This window comes from Marmota monax, unplaced genomic scaffold (genome assembly GCF_021218885.2).
Source record: "Marmota monax isolate L192 unplaced genomic scaffold, Marmota_monax_Labrador192_F-V1.1 WCK01_AAM20220418_F8-fsc00192, whole genome shotgun sequence".
In the NCBI taxonomy this organism is placed as follows: Eukaryota; Metazoa; Chordata; class Mammalia; order Rodentia; family Sciuridae; genus Marmota; species Marmota monax.
This window is the reverse complement of record NW_026693786.1, coordinates 2,747,879-2,763,896: the sequence shown is the minus strand read 5'-3', so window position 1 is coordinate 2,763,896 and position 16,018 is coordinate 2,747,879. Positions and strand designations below refer to the sequence as shown.

The 16,018-nt window shown below is 33.4% G+C and overlaps 1 protein-coding gene across 11 annotated transcripts in view; it reads left to right on the top strand.

Annotated features, from left to right (window-relative positions):
* Atrx (ATRX chromatin remodeler) overlaps window positions 1-16,018 on the top strand; it is a 231,630-nt gene that overhangs the window by 186,461 nt on the left and 29,151 nt on the right. For all 11 annotated transcript variants that reach the window (XM_058584904.1, XM_058584905.1, XM_058584910.1 and 8 more), the window contains 3 exons: window positions 2,876-2,984; window positions 12,177-12,354; window positions 13,955-14,149. In XM_058584904.1, coding sequence (XP_058440887.1) covers window positions 2,876-2,984; window positions 12,177-12,354; window positions 13,955-14,149 — 482 coding nt within the window. The remainder of the gene's footprint in view (window positions 1-2,875; window positions 2,985-12,176; window positions 12,355-13,954; window positions 14,150-16,018) is intronic.

Here is a 16,018-nt window from a genome sequence, read left to right as displayed (position 1 = left end):
AAAACATACTATTGATTAAATGGACATAACAGCCATCTATAGAATATTTAACCCAGCAATAGCTGAAAATACTTTCTTTACCATTGGTCATGGAACTTTCTCCAAAATAGATTATATTTTAGCCCACAAAGCATGTTTAAGCAAATACAAGTTGAAATAATTCCTCATATCAACATGGATCAGAATTCCAGATTTCAAATTATACCACAGAGCTATACAAAAAGAGTGTGGTACTGGCATAAAAACAGACACATAAATGCAGCAGAATAGAACACACAAATAGAAACCCACACAGATACAGTCATCTGATTCTTGAAAAAGTGCCAAAAGATAAATTGGAGAAAAGACAAACTATTTAACAAATGTTGCTGGGAAAACTGGATATCCATTTTTGGAAGAGTGAAACTAGATCCCAATTCTCACCCTTCACAAAGATCAACTCAAAATGGGTCAATGATGTAGATGGAAATCTTGTAACTGCTAGAGGGAAAAAAAAGCATAGGGGAAATACTTTAACACATAAGCACAAACAGTGACTTCCTGCAACCCTGTGTAAGAGGTACAAAATTATCCCCATTTTTATAAAGAAATGGATGCATAAGGAGTTTAATTATTTGCATGAAGTGAAAATGTTAGTAAACAGTGAAACTGAAATTAAATTCATTGAGTCTTACTCCAAGGTTTATATTATTAACTACTGACCTATACTACCAGTTTTTATGCATTGGATTCATGGAAGTGGTATTAGAGATTCATCACCATTATCACAAAAAGGAAACTATGTTGAAATGCTTTTTTAAATAATCAAATCCATAAAGCACCAAATAAAACAATAAAAAAATAGAAGGAAGACTAGTAAGTATGGTAAGGGGAACAGTGGGAGGGAGAAGAGGAGGGAAAGAGAAAGTACTTGGGATGAAATGGAGCAAATTATATTCCAGCATATATGATTATGTCAAAATGAACCCCACTATTGTATATATCTATAAAGCTCTAATAAAACATTTAAAAATAGTTATATTATTTTCCATTCATTTATGTTTAGCATATTTATTATAATATTTTACAATATTTATACTGTTGAAGTGACTGATTATAATATAAATGTGACCTTTTTATCCACCTTCTTCTCTCAAATTCTTTTTTCCACAGATACATATGCTGTTTTCCCTAATAGAATGAATAAAGATCATAAGTAAAATTACATTTTTAGACATTATTGAATTTTCAGCAAGGAAATTCTAGGTTTTCAGTATAAAACATGCATAAATCATAAACATATGAAAAAACATCTATTTAACAAATGTACGAAGTTTAAAGAATTTGTTAAAAGGCATATATATTCATTTATTAAGACTCTACAGCATGGAAATATGAATCTTTCTTGGATGGGTAATAGTAGTAGTATGTTTATAGTTAAAAAATCAGAATGAAGGGCTGGGGTTGGAGCTCAGTGGTAGAGCGCTCACCTAGCATGTGCGAGGTCCTGGGTTCGATCCTCAGCACCACATAAAAATAAATAAAGTATTATGTCCAACTATAACTAAAAAATATTTTAAAAATTCAGAATGAAGATTATGTATGAAATATTAAAATGTCATAAGCACTCAATTCCTGGTATCAATGCAAGTCTTGGGAAACTTTTACATAACTTGTCTAAAAGTTGACGTCAGATCACTAACTCACATACCTAAGACCTTCACACTCACACATAGATACACATATGAACACCCAAATAATATTCATAAAATGGAAATATATGCTGAAACTTTTGGCTAACCAGTAAAAGGTTTTGTCATATATCAGGCACTCAGTTAATACTTGATCAATGAATGAATAAAATCATTGTTTATGGTGTTCACCTGGTAGTTACCAAGTTGTTAATAAAAAGGGGAGAAACCTGGCTATTTGCATATTTACTTGAGTTTTTATGTAATTTTTTAAAAAATTCTTTTTAGATATTCATGATAGTAGAATGTATTTTGACATATTATACATACATGGAGTAAAACTTATTCTAATTAGGATCCCATTCTTGTGGTTGAACATGATGTGGAGTTGTAGTGGTCATGTATTAATAAATGAACATAGGAAAGTTATGTCTGATTAATTCTACTGTTTTTCCTATTCCCATTCTCCCTTCCTTCCCTCCATTTGCATAATTAAAGCATACCTCATGAGCAAAGTGCAATTTATCATATACTTTGGACAGTTTTTTAAAAATATTTATTTTTTAGTTGTAGTTGGACACAATACCTTTATTTCACTTGTTTATTTATTTTTTTTTATGTGGTGCTGAGGATCGAACCCAGGGTCTTGCAGGTGAGAGGCGAGTGCTCTATTGATGAGCCACAACCCCAGCCCTACATTGGGCAGTTTTAAAGGATTTTAATCAAAGAAATGCTTTTATGAAATTCTCATGTATGTTCAGAAGCCAGGCATGGTGGTGTAGGCCTTTAATCCCAGTGACTTGGGAGGGCAAGGCAGGAGGATTGCATGTTCAAAGCTAGCCTCTAAAACTTAGTGAGGCTCTAAGCAACTTAACTGAGCCCTGTCTTAAAATAAAAACTAAAAAGGGCTAGGGATATGGATCAGTTTTTAAGGACACTTAGGTTCGATCCCTGGTACCAAAACAATAACCACCACCTATGTTCAATATCTACTTAATTGAAATTTTTTTGAATGAAATTTGTGGTGAATTTATTTGTAATACAATTAATTGTCCCTAGGTTAAGAAAAATATGTGTGGTACTATACAAATACTGGAAATACAGCATTATAAATATATATCCTTTTTAAGTGGTGAGTAAGGAGGAAAATCTGTTAGCAGAGCAATGTATCAAATCCTTTTTGTGTTTTCTCATTAAATTTTCAGGTGAGGGGAAATGGCTTCGAAATATTGACTATTACCGTTTAGATGGTTCTACTACTGCACAATCAAGGAAGAAATGGGCTGAAGAATTTAATGATGAAACTAATGTGAGGTATGAATCATCTTCTGTATGTATAGAGAGGCTTTTAAAGTCATTTTTAATTTACATACAGTAAAATTCACTCTTTTTAGTGTATCCTTCTCTAGAGAATTTTGATAAATGGAAGATACAGTGAAGATACAAGTTTCACCCTCCTCTCCAAATTCATTCGTGGAATTATTTGTTTGTTTGTTTTCTTCCTGGTGATTGAACCCAGGGCCTCTGGCATGCATTCTACCCCTGAGTTACATCTCCATCTCTGGAATCATACATTTTGCTGCCTATTTAGTCTCACTGCTTTCATTTAGTGAAATGCATTTGTAATTCATCCATGTCATTGCTGGTGTTCCTTTTTTCTTGTTGAATAATTGTCCTTTGCAGGGATGTATCAGTTTGTTTAGCCATTTCTACTTGAAGGACATTTGCATTATTACCAGGTTTGGGGATTAAAATCATAGCTGCCCCAAACATTCATGTACTATTTTTTGTAAGTATAGGGATCTCTTTCAGTGTAATGAAAATGCAGAATGATAATTTCTGGATTATATGGTAAGTTTATTTTATTATATATATATATATATATATATATATATATATATATTAGAAGCTGTCAGTTTTCCCAGGTGACTGTACACTTTTGTATTCCCAACAATAGTGTGTGAGAGTTCCAGTTGTTCTGCATTCTTATTAGTGTTTACTTTTGTCATATTTTTACAAAATTATTTTACCTATTTCTAGTAAGTATATAATGGTACCTCATGTGATTTTTTTTAAAATTCTGATTTGTTATGTATGACAGCAGAATGCATTACAATTCACATTACCTATATAGAGCACAATTTTTCATATCTTTGGTTGTACACAAGGTAGTGTCACACCATTTGTGTCTTCATACATGTACGTAGGGTAATGATGTCCATCTCATTCCACCACCATTTCTACCCCCAAGCCCCCTCCCTTACACTCCCTCCCCCCCTTTGCTCTATCTAGACTTCTTCTGATCTACCCGTGCTTCCCCCCAACCTCATTATGAATTAGCATCCTTATATCAGAGAAAACATTTTGGCATTTGGTTTTTGGGGATTGGCTAACTTCACTTAGCATTATATTCTCCAACTCCATCCATTCACCTGCAAATGCCATGATTTTATTCCCTTTTAATGCTGAATAATATTCCATTGTGTATCTATAACACATTTTTGTTATCCATTCATCAACTGAAGGGCATCTAGGTTGGTTCCACAGCTTAGCTGTTGTGAATTGTGCTGCTATAAACATTGATGTGCCTCATGCAGTTTTTAATTTGCCTTTCCCTAATGATAAATTATGTTGAATATCTTTTTATGTGCTTACTGGCCATTTTTATATTATCATTGGTGACAGACTCTTGATGATTTTAAAGTTAGCAAAGTTTTCCTGATCTCTTTCTTTGTTGTAGAAATGTGAATCATAATATTTAAATAACTATAGATACAGTGTGCTTTATATGTGCGGTTTTTATTTTGTTTTTAACTGTTACTGATTGACATAATCAAAATGCATTTAGCAATGAAAATTTCATATATACACACACATACATACACAAACATACCAACACATTAAACACAAATATATGAAAGCATGGCCTTTGAAACAAAGGCAGAGAGGGGATTAGTTTAATGGTAGGATGACTAATGTGTGTCTTAATATTTTAAACAATGAGGAATAATGTGTTATAAAAGACATTTTTTAATTCTAGCAGTCATGAACCAAATCAAGGCTTCAGGCTAGTGAAATTTCAGTTAGGTCATGTGAAGAGTATTAATTGATAATCTATAGGAGTTAGGAGTGCTTATATAGGGATATTTTGAGTACAGTTAATTTATAAAGTGTGTTATTAGTTATCAGACTGCTTTAAGAATAAGTACATTTGTTTATATGTTTTCATGTTTTAAAAAATTACTGTGCATGAGTATGAAGAAGTAATTTTATTTTTATATAAGTTTTTCAGAAACTAGTTCTTACTATGTTTCCTAGGCTGACCTTTTATGGGCTCAAGTAATATATCTGCCTCAGCCCCCAAGTAGCTGAGACCAAAGACATGTGCCAACCATGCTGGACTGAGAAGTAATTTTATTAAATAACCCTTATTCGTCAAACATGGTTGAAACTGTGACTTGTTCAGCATCCCAGATTTTTAAATACCACCATAGCATTTTGATCTGGTCCATAACTTTCATACTTGATGTGAGTACAGAACAGTTTTGAAATGGAGATGCTGAGGTGTCAGATAGACTTACTTACTATTACTAGTCAATGAATCACTCCTAAACATAAACCAAAAAGTGTTTCTGATTTGGATACATGCTTTAGGAATATGTGTGTGTGTGTGTGTGTGTGTGTGCGCGCGCACGCGCGCGCATATGTTTGTGTATATATATATATATATCATGGATTTGGGTTACAGTAGTTATATCTGACCATAGTAATTTTAGAAAATATAAATATAATTCTTTCATGCAGAAACAGTATGAAAGACTTATTAAGATGAACTTTAAGATAATTACCATATCTTATGTTGTCATCTCATGTGACCTAGAAGTAATTTTCAGTAGTGTTAGTGTTCCTAGTTAGCTTAGGCTCAAGTAATCCTTCTGCCTCAGCCTTCTCAACAGGTTAACTGTAGGCATGTGCTATCACACCCTTTGCTATATTTTTTACTTAGAAATAATTATAGATTCATAAAAACTTGCAAAGATAGTATAGAGACATCTGTAAATCCTTTGTCTCATTTTGTTCAGTGGTTAGATCTTAGATACCTGTAGTTTCATTATCAACCAAGAAATTAACACTTGAATGTGAAATGTGTTTGTATATCTTTTTTATCATACATAGAAATTCATGTTAAAAAAACCACTGCAGTCAATATACAAAATTATTCTGTCACCACAGAGATATCTCTCATAACCCTTTTATGTAGTGACATCCATTCTTATCAACCTCACCATTATCTCTAACCCCTAACAATGACTAATTTGTTCTTCTTCATAATTTTGTCATAAGAAGACCGAAGACCATTACATAAATGGTATCATACTATAGATCCAAATAACATAGCTCCTTTGGTGAAATGCCTCTTTTTTGATCATTTTCTTATTGAATTACTTGTTTATTTTATTGTGGAGTTTATTATTTTATCAAGAATTTATGATCTAGAAGAGAGTTCTTTTGTCATACGTGGTTTGCAAATGTTTTCTGCCAGTTTATTGCTTGTCTGTTCAGCCCCTTCACATGTCTTTAACAAAGCCAAGTTATTCATTTATTTTGGTACTGGGCATTGAACCTGGGGTGCTTAACTACTGAGCCACATCCTCAGCCCATTTATTTTTATATATATATATTTTTAAAATTTTGAGACAAGACCTTGCTAAGATGCTGAGGCTGGCCTGGAATTTACAATCCTCCTGCCCCATCCTCCAGAGTCTCTGGGATTACAGGCATGTGTCACCACACCTGGCTATCAAAAGGATAGTTTTTAATTTGGACAAAATTTAATTTGACAGTGTTTGTTTGATTATGCTTTTTGTGCCAATTCTTAACAACTCTTTCCCATAGCCCTATGTCCTGAAGATTTTTCTCCTGTGTTATATTCTGAAAGTTTTATGTTCTTAGATTTTCTAGTTAAGTCTGTGATGTAATTTCAGTTGATTTTATATAAAATATGAAGTTTAGCCTGGCCTGATGGTTAATACCTGTAATCCCAGCAACTGAAGAGTCTGATGCAGGAGGACCTGAAGTTTGAAGCTTGCCTCAACAACTTAGCAAGGCCTTATCTCAAAACAAAATAAAAAGGGCTTGGGATGTGGTTCAGTGTTCAAAAAAACCCCCGGATTCAATCCTTAGTATAGATAGATATTTAGTTTAGTTAGAGGTTTATTTTAAGCAGTGATCTAATTGTTCCAGCAGCATTTGTTGAAAAAGCCATTTTTCCCTCACTACATTGCTTTTCTACCTTTGTGAGAAATCATTTGGCTATTCTATTCTATTGGTTCATATGACTATTTTTCTGCAATTATCACATAATCTTGCTTGCTTTAGCTGTATAGTAAACTTTAATCTTAGATTGAATGATTCTTCACATTTTATTCTACTTTTTACAAATTCTCTTAACTAGCCTAATTTATTTGCTTTTCTATGTACATTTTAGAATAATCTTGCCTATATCTACTGATGTTTTCCAAAGGGGTGGTGTGTGTGTGTGTGTGTGTGTTTGTGTGTGTATGTGTGTGTTTGGATCAAACCCTGGGCTCATACATGCTAGGCACTTTATCTACCATGAGTGAGTTACAGTCTCAGCCCCTTGCATTTCTTATTAAAATAGAAATCATGTTGAATCTGTTTGTCTTAAGGACAATAATGTCTTTATTGAAACTTCTGATTTGTAAATAGTGTGTAGTTTCATTTATGTTATCATTAATTACTTTAATCAGTGTTTTTGAGTTTCCAGCATACAAGTCTCATGTATATTTTGTTAGGTTTACACCTGTAAGTATTTTTATTTTGAGTAATTTCAGATGATATGGTATTAAATTTTGGTTTCCCTGTATTCATTGTTAGCATATAGAAATGCAGTTGATTTTTGTGTTGATATTCTGTCTGTGATTTTGCTACTTTTATTTGTTATAGGAGTTTTTTTGTAGATTTTTTAGGATTTTCTACATTGAACATTATGTTATCTATATGTAGCAATAGTTTTATTTCTTGCTTTCTGATATGTATGTTGTTTATGTTCTTTTCTTGGCTTAATACACTGGCTCGAATTGGCAGTAATGTGATGAGTCAAAGTGTTAAGATTGGATATCCTTGACTTCTTCCTTAACTTATAAGCATTCAGTCTTTATTAACTATGATTTTAGCTATGGGTTTTTATTTGATTTTTGCGGTCCTGCCTATAAAACCTGGGGCCTCATGCATCTAGGCAAGTGCATTATCACTGAGCTAACATTCCTAATCCTTTCCAAATTTTATTTTCAGAAGGCTGCTTCTGTCTGTCAAGTAGCTGGGATTATAGGCATGCACCACCATATCCAGTTTATTTGTAGGTTTTTTGCAGGTACTCCTTCAAGTTGAGGAAGTTTCTCAATAGTCTTAATTTGCCAAGAGTTTTTATTATTATTTGGTGTTTAATTTTTGTCAAATGCTTTTTCTATGTCAATTATGTTTGGTTTTATTTTACTTTACCTTGTTAATATGGTATTTTATATGGAGTGATTTTTAGATATTGACTCAGCTTTCCATTCCTGGAAAAAAACCTTTACTTGGTGATATGTATAGTTATGGTACTGGGTGTTGCTATTTGCTAATATTTTGTTGGGAGGAGTTTATGAAAGATATTGGTCTAAATTTAGTTGTTTTTGTATAGTCTTTGGATTTGGCATCAGGATAATATTGGCTTCATAAAATTTATTGAGAAGTATTGCCTTTTCTATTTTCTTAAAGAGGTTTTATAGATTTATATTTTAAATGCCTTGTGTCTTATGCCGCAGTCTGGCTGGGCACAATCAGGAGCCACTTGTCAAAAGAAACTAACTTTATTTTTAGAACCACACACGCCAAACAAAACAGCCTCTCAGGAAAAACCCTCAGAGCCTCAACTGCCACCACCGGCTTTCCACAAGCCTCTCTCTCCAACACAAGCTTCTCTCCACCTCCCACAATCCTCCTGCTCTTGAGGCCGATTGGCTGGGTCACATGGGCGGAGCCAAAAAAGTCCCCCAATGAGCAGCTCTGTGGTCTGAAAGGGCAGGGAAACAGCCCAATGAGCATCACTGCAGAGGAGCCAATCAGCTAGATGTTGCTGGGGCCGCTGTGAGCCAATCATCAGCCGGCAGCTGGAAGTTTGCTGGGGCCCCTTCGGCTGTGGCTCTCAGCAGTCTTAGGTGTTACATCACTGTGAGAAAAATATTTGACATAAATAACTTAAAGGAGGAAAGCTTTGTTTTGGCTCAGGGTTTCATTTCATGGTTGGCAGGTTGGTATAACCTAAGAACCAACCACTTCCCAATAGTCCTTACAGATTATGAATTCGTCAATTGATTAATCTATTGACAAGATTAGTGCCCTCATAGTTAATTTTCACTTTTCCTAAACCCTATCTCTGAACCTTGCTGCATTGGGGCCCAAGCCTTCAATACATGAGTTCTGGGGGCGGGAACATTCCGGACCCAAACAATAACATGTTGTAAATTTTGCCAGATTATTTTCTTCTTCTTTTTTGAGGGAGAGTTTTAAGATTTTGGTTAAATTTCCTTAATAGCATTAAGACTATTAAAATGATCTCTTTCATAGTAAATGAGTTGTAGTAGTTTGTTCTTTTTGAGGAATTGTTCTCTATAATGCATATATATTTTTTAAAAGTAAAAAGAAGAAAACAGCCAGGTATGTTGGCACACACCTGTAATCCCAGCAGCTCAGGAGGCTGAGATAAAAGGATTGCAAAGCCTCAGCAACTTAACAAGGCCCTGTGCAACTTAGTGAGACCCTGTCTTTAAATAAAATATAAAATGTGCTAGGGATGTAGCTCAGGGTTAAGTGCCCCTAGGTCCAATCTCTGGTACAAGAAAACAAAAAACAAAACAAAATCAGAAAACAATCATAACCCTCCTGACCAAGATAACCACTATGAACATTGTGTGTATATGTGTTTTATGTTTCAATGTAATTTAATTTTTATTTAAGAAGGTTCTATATCCTTTTTTTCACACAACATAATGTTTTGGATTTTTTAATGGCAATATATCCCATTTAATAGTGAATGGCCCTTCCTTCCTTCTTTTTTATTTATTTTTTTCTGTGGTACTCGAAGTTGAACCCAGGGTTTTGCACATGTTTGGCAAGCACTTTAGAACCACAAGCCCTACCAGATTGTAGTTACATGTGTTGTTGTACTTTTTATTTTCAAGTTTTTGCTATTACATAATGAATATATTTTCTTGGAAATTGGTCATTTTTGTGGTAATTTTCCTAGATGTGTTTTTACACTAAATTCATATAGAACATTCATTTTATATCTGTTCCTTTGTACTAGATTTTTCTTTAATAAACAATATGATTGGTAAACTGAAAATAAATTCATTATTCAAATTTAGTGTCTCCCTGCAATCTGGTATATAGTGCTATAAATGTAATGGGCTGGCATTTTAATGGTAATTTTCTGTCATGAAGGTATAGAAAACAAGGCTTAGTGTAAAGGGATTATATGGTGATTGCTGAGGGCTTTTCCCAGAGTTTTTCTCATTTTCATATAAGTTGCCAACAATAAACCAATCACTAAATTATTATATGGCAATCCAGTGAAAGAGGTAGCTAACAGGCATGACATGTATAAAAAAAATTTAAAGAAATGTTTGTAAGGGCGGGGATGTGGCTCAAGCGGTAGCGTGCTCGCCTGGCATGCGTGCGGCCTGGGTTCAATCCTCAGCACCACATACTAACAAAGATGTTGTGTCCGCCAAAAACGGAAAAATAAATATTAAAAAAAATTCTCTCTCTCTCTCTCTCTCAAAAAAAAAAAAAAAGAAATGTTTGCAATATGAACTGTATATACAGATACTATGTTGACTTAACCAAAAACGTATACGCTTAGAAAAAAAGAGACCAATAGGAGGAAATGTACAATGATATGAATGGAGGTTGTTTCTGGGGAATGGACCTATATAGTTTTTTCCCCTTAAACTTTTTTATACTTTCAAAAAATATTATCTTTGTTTTCAAATTAAATTTTTATTTGTGTCAAAGTAATATATTTACATATTATTATTAAAAGTGAATAGTTTTGCAAGGCTTAAAAACCAATACTTTGACCAACCTCTTTCTATCCATGATTTCTACTTTCCAGAGGTAATTAATTTTATCCCATGTTATTCTGGTGTTTTTGTACACATATCCTTACTACATTCTAAGGTGGGAATTTATCCATACATCACTTCTTGCTCATTTTACCAATATAATTTTTCATACTGTTTACCTAAATCAATTTTTGGAGTGTTTGCCTTATTGTGACTGTGTAAATGTTCTTAAGTCATTTACATACTGTGATTAGTTTTCCTTTTATGTGTTCCTGTTTATTTTTATTTTATATATATTGGAACCAGAGATTGAACTCGGTCACTGAGGCGTACTCTGTCACTGAGCCACATCCCCAGCCCTATGTGTATTTTATTTAGAATTAGAATCTCACTTAATTACTTAGCACCTTGCTTTTACTGAGGCTGGTTTTGAACTTGAGATCCTCCTGTTTCAGCCTCCTAGCCACTGGGATTACAGGGGTGCACCACTGTACTGGGCTGTGTTCTTGTTTATTTCCCTGAAGTGATCATTTGTATTAACCATTTGCTTGGATTTCTGTGTACCTGTCCCTAATTCATTCTCAAATTCTTCTATAGAAATATTTTCAGTCCTTTTGTTCCAACATGTCAGATAATCTATTAGTGTAATTATTTTTCTTTAAACACACCCTTCATGGAGCCCTTTGTGTTCTTCCTTTTAGTTTAGCTATTTCTTTACATGTATCCTATTTTTTATCATTAAATTTGTTACTCTGTAATTGTTTGTGTATGAGTGAACCCTACTACACTCAGTTCCTTATGCACTGTTTTTTTATTTTGATATATTGAGTGCTTATAACAGTATCTAACACAATATGGGCTTTCAAATTACATGTAATTTTTCTAAAATTGCTCAGAAATCTGTGGGGGAAAAAAAACTTTGAATACATTGCATACATAAGATCACCATATCCATTTTTCTTCTTAAATAAAGCTTTTTATTTTCTGTCAATAAGATCCTTCCTGAGAATATAAATCATGAGTCTGACTCCTTAGATGCCTTATTTTCTTCCATAAGTAAGAAATGACCAGTCACAGTGGCATATACTTGTAATCCCAGTGACTCAGGAGGCTGAGGCAGGAAGATGATAACTTCAAGGCTTGCCACTAACTTAGTAGACCCTATCTCAAACTAAAAAAGGGCTGGGGAAATAGCTTAGTGGTTCAAAGTGCCCTTGGATTTAATCCCCAGTACCAAAAAATAAAAGAAAGAAAGAAAATGAATTCTCTGAACTTATGATAATATAAAAACTTCACTAGGATCAAAAAGTCATATCATAAATAAAATATCTATAAAGTATTTATTACTAAAGCATGTATCCTATATTTTCATTTTCAGAGGGCGGTTGTTTATCATTTCCACCAAAGCAGGATCCCTTGGAATTAATCTGGTAGCTGCTAATCGAGTAATTATATTTGATGCTTCTTGGAATCCATCTTACGACATCCAGAGTATATTCAGAGTTTATCGCTTTGGACAAACTAAGCCTGTTTATGTGTATAGGTTCTTAGCTCAGGTAGGTTTGTAACTCATATTCTCTTTTCCCTACTGAAAATTTGGATGAATCTAATATTTTAGAGATACAGGATGTACATGTAACTACTATTGAGAAGCAAACATAGTTGAATATGTCATTCCTATAAATAAAGCAGCAGAAGTCAAATTTGGCCCCTCCCAGTTTTCTGTTCTGCAGTTCATTAATTTCTATAGTGTTAGCTTTCTTGATATTTTTTGATGTTGTTTTGCAGTACTGGGAATTGCACCCCAGTACAGGGCCTCACACATGCTAAACATTCTACCATTGAGCTACATCCCAAGCCTTTGAGATTATTTTGTATGAGTAAACAGATTTAGTATTTTCTTGCTAGTTCAGGATAGTTTAATATTTATAGTTCATTTACTTTGCACATGTAAAAAAGCCAATGAGTAAATCTAATTTGCTTATAGAAGAGTAGGTAGTTGTTTTTCAGTGGCTACTAGTTTTCTCTTAATTTGAGAAATGTGGGTAAATAAAAAGCCAATTTATTTTACCAACAGAATCATTACAAAGAGTATTTCATACTATGTAGGTGAAACTATTAGGGTGATTTAAGTATAAAACCAAGTATTAAAAAACAATACTCAAAGTTAAGAAAAACAAAATCAAATAAATAGATGCATTTTGCCAGGTGTAGTGGTGCACACCTGTAATTCCAGCTAATCAGAAATCGAAGGCAAAAGGATTGCAAATTCGGGGCTAGCCTGGGCAACTTAGTTGGACCTCTCTGAAATTAAAAAAAAAAAAAGGAAGGGCTGGGGATGCAGCTCAGTGGTAGTGTATCCCTGTATTCAATCTCTAGTGCCAAAAAAGTAAAAATTAAAAATAAGTGGTTGCATTCAGAGGTAATAATAGGTTTATAGTAACAGCTTGTCCTTCTAACTGGTACATCTGCTTTGAGAGCAGGTGTTATCATTTTCTGCCTGTCTCCAAATCTGGTCTTGTCAATTAAAGACTTTCTGGTAGATCCCTGCTTATTTTATCTTCTTTAGTATGTGATAAGATTAATATCCTCATTATAAACACTTTCCTGTTATTTTGTGTAGAGATTCTTTATATTGTAGCTTATAATGCTACATATATGTAATGGAAATGGCATTTTTGTTTTCTGTCCTGATATTATACAAAGTAATTCTTGATACAAAGTTGATTTATGTTGATTGTTGATAGCTCATTATATTCCATGGAAAAGGAATTAAACTGTTCTTTTGCATTCTAACTTTAGTATTCACCTAAATCCTAATTTCATTTATCCTTTTTATTTCTATTTATTCCTGGTAGCTACCCGCTGTCACTTTCACCAAGCAAAGAAATATAAAGCAACACATGAATGCATTTTGTTCAGATAATATGGAATTATTACCAGGAATGTGATTCTCTTAATTTGTCATGGCAATCTGTGGTGAACAGATGAAATTTTTGATAAATTAAACCACATTTCTAATAAATTTTCCTTTATGACAAATGATTATCTGAAGTTTTACCATCTCATATTAACTAGTAACCATATTTCTCCTGATGAAGTTTCATGTTTATAGAATTTTATTTATTTTGTATATTGTTCCTTCTTTTTACAAAGGGAACCATGGAAGATAAGATATATGATCGGCAAGTAACTAAGCAGTCATTATCTTTTCGAGTCGTTGATCAACAACAGGTTGAGCGCCATTTTACTATGAATGAGCTTACTGAACTTTATACTTTTGAGCCAGACTTATTAGATGACCCTAATTCAGAAAAGAAGAAGAAGAGGGATACTCCCATGCTGCCAAAGGTAAACATATTTAAGTTATTGGCTTAAAAATAGTGAACATGGACCAAGGAAGTTTTACTGTTACTCTGAAAGTTAGTCATCTGATTAAGACTATATTTCCATTTTCAGTGTGAAAATTGTATTTAATAAACTTGTTCAGATAATTACAAGTGAGAGGATGCTTGATCAGTTTTCCATATAACACTGAAAAGAAACATATTTTGAAATATGTATTTTATGCTAAGTAAACATTTCTGCCCTTACCCCAGAAAAACATCTGAGACCTAAAAGAAATAGTATGATTCTCTTTTAATAAATCTCCAGTAGAGAGCATTCATAATTTAAATAAGTCTGTATTATACTTTATTATTCTGTCTTGTTTAGCATTCTTTTCTATCATAGAGCAAGTAAGAATCAGCAAATACCCAACAAGTATTTCAAAAGGTATTCATTGCAGATATCTTGGTATCTACCTAGTCTCCTATTTTCACTAAGTACAGAAATATACAAAGCAACACATGAATACATTTTGTTCAGAGAAAAATGAAATGATTATAAGTAATGTAATTTTCTGAATTTGTCACAGCAAACTCTACTGAACAGATGAAATCTTTAAGAATTAAGCAACATTGTTGATGGATTTTTCTTTATGACAAATTATCAGGGAAATGCAAATCTAAACTATAACAGAGATACCACTTCACACCTATTAGGATAACTTATTGTCAAAAATACAAAGACACTAGGTGCTTGTGAGGAGATGGAGAATACGGTATACTGTTGGTGGGAATGTGAATTATACAGCCACTATTGAAAATAGTATGGAAGTTCTTTAAAAAACTAAAAATGGAGCTACCATATGATCCAGCAATCTCACTTCTAGGTCTATAACCAAAGGAATTGAAATCAGGATCTTGAAGAGATGTCTCTGAAATTCTGTGTTCATTGAAACATTATTCACAATAGCTAAGACATGAAAATAACCTAATTTCCATCGACAGATGAATGGGTAAAGAATATGTGAAATATACATACAATGGAATATTATTCAGCCTTAAAAAGGCAAGAAATCCTTCTGATTGCAATAACATGGATAACTCTGGAGGGCATTAAGCTAAGTGAAAAAAGGACACAGAACATAAACTATGTGATACCACTTAAATGCAAAATCTAAAATTCATAGAAGCAGAGAGGAAAATAGTAGTTGCTGAGGACTAAGAGGAAGGGAAAAATGGAAGACATTTGTCAAAGAACACCAAGTTTTAGTTAGGCAAGATAAACTAGTTCTAGGCATAGTGTCTGCAGTTAATAGTACTACATTGTATACTTAAAACTTTGTCGAGAAGGTAGATTTTATGTTAAGTGTTTTTATTAAAAAAAAGTGGGTCAGACATGGTGGTGCAGGCCTGTAATCCCAGTAGTTTGGAAGTCTGAGGTAGGAGGGTCACAAGTTCAAAGATAGCCTCAGCAACAGCGAGGTACTAAGCAACTCAGTAAGACTCTTTCTCTAAATAAAATATAAAATAGGGGTGGGTATGTAGCTCAATGTTAAGAGTGGGATGAAATATTTAGAAGTGTTGGTTATGTTCATGACATCAATTATAGCAATAGTTTCATCATATCTCTAAATTCATTAAGTCCATTAATCCATTAAATTCCAAGTTTTCAATTCTGTGAGTATTTCAATAAAATTGACACTGGTAGATTTAATAAGTTGGAAGTCAGTTGGACATGGTGGTGCACACCTAAAAATCCCAGCAAATTGGGAGACTGAGACAGGAATATTGCAAATTTGAGGCCAGCCTCAACAACTTTAGGGAGACCCATCTGAAAATAAAAAACAAAAGGTCTGGGGATATAACTCAGTGGAAAGCACCCCTGGGTTTAATT